The 6,951-nt window shown below is 30.6% G+C and overlaps 1 protein-coding gene across 1 annotated transcript; it reads right to left on the bottom strand.

The window, feature by feature from the left end:
- LOC109842319 lies at positions 1,605-6,701 on the bottom strand. Its single transcript, XM_020411213.1, has 9 exons — positions 6,481-6,701; positions 6,193-6,411; positions 5,881-6,112; positions 5,681-5,790; positions 5,356-5,558; positions 4,964-5,067; positions 4,657-4,844; positions 4,379-4,578; positions 1,605-2,256 (listed from the first exon to the last, which is right to left on the bottom strand). The coding sequence occupies exons 1-9, from the start codon at positions 6,665-6,667 to the stop codon at positions 1,852-1,854; spliced, it is 1,848 nt and encodes a 615-aa protein (XP_020266802.1). The 5' UTR covers positions 6,668-6,701; the 3' UTR covers positions 1,605-1,851.

The following is a 6,951-nucleotide window of genomic DNA, read 5'->3' on the forward strand; positions in this document are numbered from 1 at the left end:
AAGATGCAGGGTATTCTCCTAAATTACATAAAATTGTGGATATCATCTGTCTTTTTTGATAATTATGATAATTTCCTGCAGAACCTTAATTTGAGGAGGTCATCGATGTTGTGGAGAACGATGGCAAGTGTAAGTGCAAAACCAACTGCACCTGTGCCGGTTGTGGCTGTGGTGAATGAAAGACGAAATCGAAGGAAATGTTCCCCTATATCTATATCATAAAGGGATGAAAGAATCAAATATGTATTAAGTTCCATCATTGCCTAGGGCCTGTATGCATCTTTAAGGCTAGAAGGAAGTCAGACTCTGGCTTCTTCAACTGGCTATGTAATAATTCTTGTCATGTCTTGTTTAAGGAACTTCTGTTATTCATAGTACGTCACTGATGAGCATGTTTCTTGCTGGCTTTCACTTGTTCCTGACCAAATACTAGTCATGAAATTTCTTAACAGACGGTCTTAATAAAGCATGTTAAAGGAGAAAATGGAAATCTATTGTAAGATGTTGCAATGTTGAGCCAAATTAAATCCTACAAGAAGAACTTTTGAGAATGTACAAAACGGGATATTACGATAAACATTTACTACATTACAATGATCTTGAAGTAGGGAATTCTCAGCCTCTTTTTTGAAGATGTATGCATGATGTGGAGATCCCAAATGTCCTCAAAACCTACTTTTGATAAAGAAAATCTTCCTTGATTTATTAGAGAAAAAAGAGCATCCTCATAAATGATAAACAAACGAAAATTGGTAAGATGAAATAAGTACAACCAATTAAGAGAACTAAACCATAGGCACAGATGATTAGATCCTTGCGGTCTTTACAGAGAATTTCTTGACACACTGTTGTAATCATTTGATTGAAGTGATAGTTTATGCTGGTCAAAATGATTTAAAAGCTCTCGAATATTTGTACAAGTATTAGTATTCTCTATTGTTCAGTAACTGAGTGGAGGTCATATTTCATCGAGAAGAGATGGCCCAGTTCTATATATTTAGATAAGGCTTTGGAGACTTTGTTGAGAACACTACAGAAGATAGCATCGAACCACAGAAATGCATATGTGAAGCATCTTTCTTGGTCTTTTCTACAAGGCGAAAGAAAGATACACGTAGGGAATATATGCTAAAACTTTTCTTTTCAAGACAAAATTGTTTTGTAAAACTTCTTTCAGCTCAAACGTCAAATTCTACTCGACCTTCTGTCTGGGTTGGCATGAAAAATGCCTGCAAGTAAAAAATCGGGTACAACTCAGTGCCAAGAGACATGAAAAGGCTAAACCTGATTAATGCACCGAAGATGGATTTTTTTAACCAAACAAGGAACGTAATCAAGTATTGCACTTTGATACCCAGAATCTGACTACCCAAAAAGTATCGTCCAGAAAAATAATACCAAATCTCGTAAATCCACTTGATAAAACTCAATGAACTTTGAACATATGTCTTCACCATACACATTCAAGGCGAAATGTGCTCAATGTCAGTGACATAATGACAATTATCCAAACCACATAATACAATTGTCCAATTAGAAAATTCACCAAGTGAAGCTTCAGATCATAAAGATAACGTTCTCACAATTAACAAGTAATCTTCTATTCCATTAATAAATATTTAATGAAACAACCCAAAAAGTACACAGAAATCGCAGCACCACCTTCAAAAGTACAAAGTGTATATAACGTAGCACGTTAGTTTTAATGAGGATACACACAACTATGCAGATTCCTCTACATTCCATCTCAATATAGAACACAAGAAATATCGCCAAAACTCTGATTAATTTCTTACCTCATAAAGCAGATTAAGCCTTTTGACCCCCACAACAATATAGCATAGATAGTGTTTAAGTCTCATGTTTTCTCCTAGAACGGGGAAGTTTTCGATTGTGATGCCTTGGAACAATTTTTTCACCCATTTTGTCCCTTGTCGATTGAGTTGCTATCGGTCTTTGTATAATGCTGGAGTCTTTAGGCACTTTATGCAAAGAAGGAAGCCTTAGACTAATTTTATCATCCTTTACATTCTCCACTGATTGTATTGTTATCAGTCTTTTCTTAGTACTTGAGTCATTTGGCAATGTGCGTGAAGATGAATGCCTTAGATCAATTTTCTCATCCTTTATGTTCTTTGTGGATTTTGTTGGTAGCAATCTTTGTTCACTACTTGAGTCTTTAGGCACTGTGTCTGAAGGAGGAAGCTTGAGAGTGGCTGTTGAATTCTTTTTCTCTAACAAATCCTTGTGATGTGACTGCAAAAAATACATTTCATTTCAGAATGTAGACATACTAAAAAGGATGATTGTATTAATCAAAAGGATTAAATGCAGATGGACCCACCGCAGTATTGTTACTGTCCCTATTGTTTCCTTGTTGCGTTGAGAACCCCTGGATTAAACTTTTTTTACTCTTATACCCTGAGTGAAATTTGTAAGATATTACTCATGGGTGACTCTCTTACCCTGAGTGAAATTTTGTAAGATATTACGCATGGGTGAAATTAGTGAGTCTAAGGGGGGTTATTGGTTGGGACAAATTGGGGCCAAGTGGGAAAATTGTTCCAATGGAACAATTTTATCCTTTTGGGATATTTTGAGTGGGATAAAGTGGGATAATGGGATAATTTGAGCCTTTGATTTGACAATTCATGTGGGATAATTGATGATGTTGCACCTTATTAAAATATAATTTTATCTATTAATTACTTCAAAATTAACTTATCCAATTGATTTAGTATATTATTAGTATATTATTTAGTATATTATTATAATATAAATATTATTTTACTTTATATTAAAATATAATATATTGTACTATACTTACAAATTACTATTATTAATTATTATATTATATTATATTAGCATGCTATACTATATATAATAATTAATATAATATAATATCAATATATATAATATAATATTTTAATAATATAATATTTAATATAATATATTATTTTATTTATACAAAAATATAATATGTTATACAATAATTACTAATTAACATTATATTAGTATGCTACATTATATAATAATTGATATAATATATGAATAATATATATAATATAATACTTTAATAATATATTATTTAATTTAATATATTATAATATAGTATCATAGGATATAATGTACTTTATAAAATATTATAATATTTTACTTTATTCAATGTAATATTTTTTAAAATATCATATAACATATATATATTAACATGATAATACTATAATATATATTAAAAGGTATCATGTTATAGTTAATATATTATATTATTTCATACTATAGTAATTATATTATATTAATATCATAATATTTTACTAAATATTAGTAATTATTATATTATATTATAATAGTATGTCATATATATAATAACTATAATAATAATTTATAAATTAATTATATAATAAATATATTATATAATAATATATGTTATTAAAATATTATATAATATTATAATAAATACGTTATACTATAATTACTAATTAATATTACATAATAATTATTAATAATACTATTAAATATGTTATGTAAAATATTATATATTTGTTGTTAAAATATTAATATATATGTTATTAATAGTTATTATTAATATATGTTATTAAATTATGTTATTAAAATATTAATATATGATATTATATAATATTATAATAAATACGTTATACTATAATTACTAATTACTATTATATAATAATATATTACATAATATTATTAATATATGTTATTAAAATATTAATATATGTTATTATATAATATTATTAATATATGTTATTACAATATTATACAATATTATAATAAATAAGTTATACTATAATTACTATTATATAATATTATTAATATATGTTATTAAATTATGTTATTAAAATATTAATATATGTTATATTTTATATATCATGTCATATATTTATAATATAATTGCATGTATTAGTTAAGTAATACAAAAATATTTTAAAATTATCCCAATTGCCTTCAAAGTGGAACAACATTGTTCCAATATAGAGGATGGGGTAAATTTTTACTATTGGGACAAAATTTTTATATATGAGTGGGGTAATTTTATCCCAAGTGGTGTAATTGTCTCACTAGTGTTCCAAAAATCCAATAAAACAAAAAGGTATTATCCTTGTTCCATTGTCCCAATAAATAACACTATGAAATAGAATCCCCAAAATTATACCATTATCCCCCAAAATATCCCAACCAATAACCCCCACTAAGTGTAAAAGTGACAAATAAAAATAAAAATAAAAACCCAGAAGGTCTATCTACAATAAGGAAACTACAGGGTAGTAAGTTCAAAACAGTGATACTTCAGGGGGTTCATGGGCCATTAACCTTAATCAAAATAAGAAATAACTGTGGAGCATATTGAAGTTATTTTATTTACCTGAATAACAAAATTGCGCCGTTCACAATCTTCAAACATGTTAACACTCCATTTTACTTTGGACAATATCTTGTCTCTTACAGTGCTGAAACTGATTTGATCCCTTGAAGTAAAACGATCGACTTCATTGAACCAAAGGCAAGCGAAAAGATTGCTTATAGGAGTATGTTCTCTAATTATAACGCACCCTTCAGGGACATCTACATATTGTAAAAGTTGCAATCAAATAAAAATTAGAATTTTTCCCTGTAAGTTTTGGAAATTAAAGCTAGCCCTACCGCTAATAATAGGATGTTTGGCTGGAGAAAAATTAGTAAGACCCTCTTCCTTATAGAAGTTAATCTGAGCGTCAATAGAGGAGTTGTCATATTTTCCAGCAGCCTTATTATGTTCCGCCTCCACGAAAACGTCAAAGCGTGCATAATGTTTGGAAATTGCAAAATCAGCTTTTTCCCTCCACAAGAATCTGAAATCAAAAGTTCATGGTGCTCAAGTCTATTATTCAGTACATGACTTTAATAACAAATTTCTAATTATAGAAAGATATAACGTTTAATATCGTCTCAATATATAGTATTGCTATACCTTTCAAGAATCTGATAAGGATCTACAACAAGTTCAAGCTTTCCATCAATCCATATTGAATAGCAAGCATTTGGGAAAAGCCTGTGAATTAGAAGCTTGGGAATCTGCCAAAAAGTAAACATTATTCACAATAACGACATCCATCAAGTTAACGATCTTCTTTTTATTGTTCAACTGATTCAACAAAAAAATCGTCTTTCCAAATTGATGGCACTCCCTATGCAGAAACCAAAGGATTCTATCACTAGGGCGAGGATAGGAATGGGCATAACGAAGAGACCATTATCCTCTGTAAAATTTTCCAATGCTTCATTTTTTGAGCCCAAATATGCAATTATAATTAAGATCCCAAATAACAAAATCTGTTGATAATCTAGAAGAAAAAAGAGTACCTTTCCAGTTCGTCTTGGATCGTCATATGGTAGATTCTTCACCACTACCAATCTCCATAACCCAATTTGTTTGGCTTTTTTATTAACTTTAGCGGCTTTCTTTATGATGGTTTCTGTTTCTTCATCCACAAACATAAAAAAACACACATTTTTCTTTGACCTTTCGTTGATATTTCTTGGTTGATGCAGTACATCAAAATTAGCTGATGACATAGACATCATAAAAAATGGTTTTTGTTAAGCCAACAAACTATAAGAACAAGTCTTTGTTAAGCAAACAAAATCTGAGAACAAAAAGTACAAAAATAGTTTGATAAATTAGTACCAAATATAGCAGATACAACAACTATTCCACGACATTCCTCCATCTGTAAAAGATCTGCAAAGTTAATGTCGAACCCAGTTCCCCTTCCAGGTCTTTTTCCTAGAACAAACCTGCAAGATCGTAATTAAAACTGATTAAAAACATAAACTTTACACCAAAGATCCACAGTTTACAATAAATATGGAGGTAAGAAAACATACCCGCAGGGAACAATCATCGAATTTTGTATATCGAATGAAATATTTCGAAGCATGAGAGAATGATAACCACCAAAGTCAGACCCTTTGAGTTTCTCTCCATTTGCCAATTCTTTCTTCTGTATAGGATTTTTAGCATAATAATACGACAAATTCTTCAAAACTGGTGATTCTGATGGCAAAGATGGCATATACGATTCTGCTTCGTCAACAGGGACATAGCAAACATCGCAACCTGAAAACATAAACACAACAATATTTCCTTAGACATAATATGTAAATTTTAGTTTGGTGCTTCCTCTTAGTAAATCTTACTTCGGGGCCCAGTTCTTTTTCTAGAATGTGATGGAGGAGGATGTCTCGTGAAACCCTCACAAGGGTGCTTTTTTGCAATCAAATCCGTAGGCCGAGCTGGCGATTCGCTGGAATCCAACTCATCGTCGTATACAAGTTTATTCACCAATCTTTCTTCAATAGATGTGGTAAGATCACTCGACTGTGCATTATTCACTCTAACAAACCGATGCCCACCAACTGAAACAGGACTCAAAACTCATAAATCATCGAAAACAGAGGGGAAAAGGAGAAAAATTGTATGAATACCTGAAGAGAAGTGGACATGGATCATCCCAGAGTAGAGCATGAAGCCAAAGATGATGCAGAGATGGATGCAGAGCATTGTCCAACATAAATCCCAGCATGCGTTTTTCTTTGGTAATCTTTGATGCTGGGATCGAGATCGAAGAGGCAAAGGAGTGACTTTCTTCTTCCCTGAAGATAGAGAGACCATTGTTGTCAGGGTTTTAGTTTTACCATTGTCGTGTTGAAAAGAGAAACCTAGGGTTTTAAGGATAGGGGTTTAAATAGAATCAAATTTGATTTTATCTGTTATAAGTTAGTTTTTGTGATAGTGTTGGATCTTTGTTGGGGGCGGGAAAATAATTTGTGAATCGGGTAATGAAGTCATGTTGTTAGTTAACTGATTTAGGTTGGTGGGAACAGAAAATTTTAACTTCCCTCGCGTAAAATAACATAAATAAGGTTCTGCTGATTTTAGCCGATCCTATAATTTCA

This window comes from Asparagus officinalis, chromosome 1 (assembly GCF_001876935.1).
Source record: "Asparagus officinalis chromosome 1, Aspof.V1, whole genome shotgun sequence".
Classification (NCBI taxonomy): Eukaryota; Viridiplantae; Streptophyta; class Magnoliopsida; order Asparagales; family Asparagaceae; genus Asparagus; species Asparagus officinalis.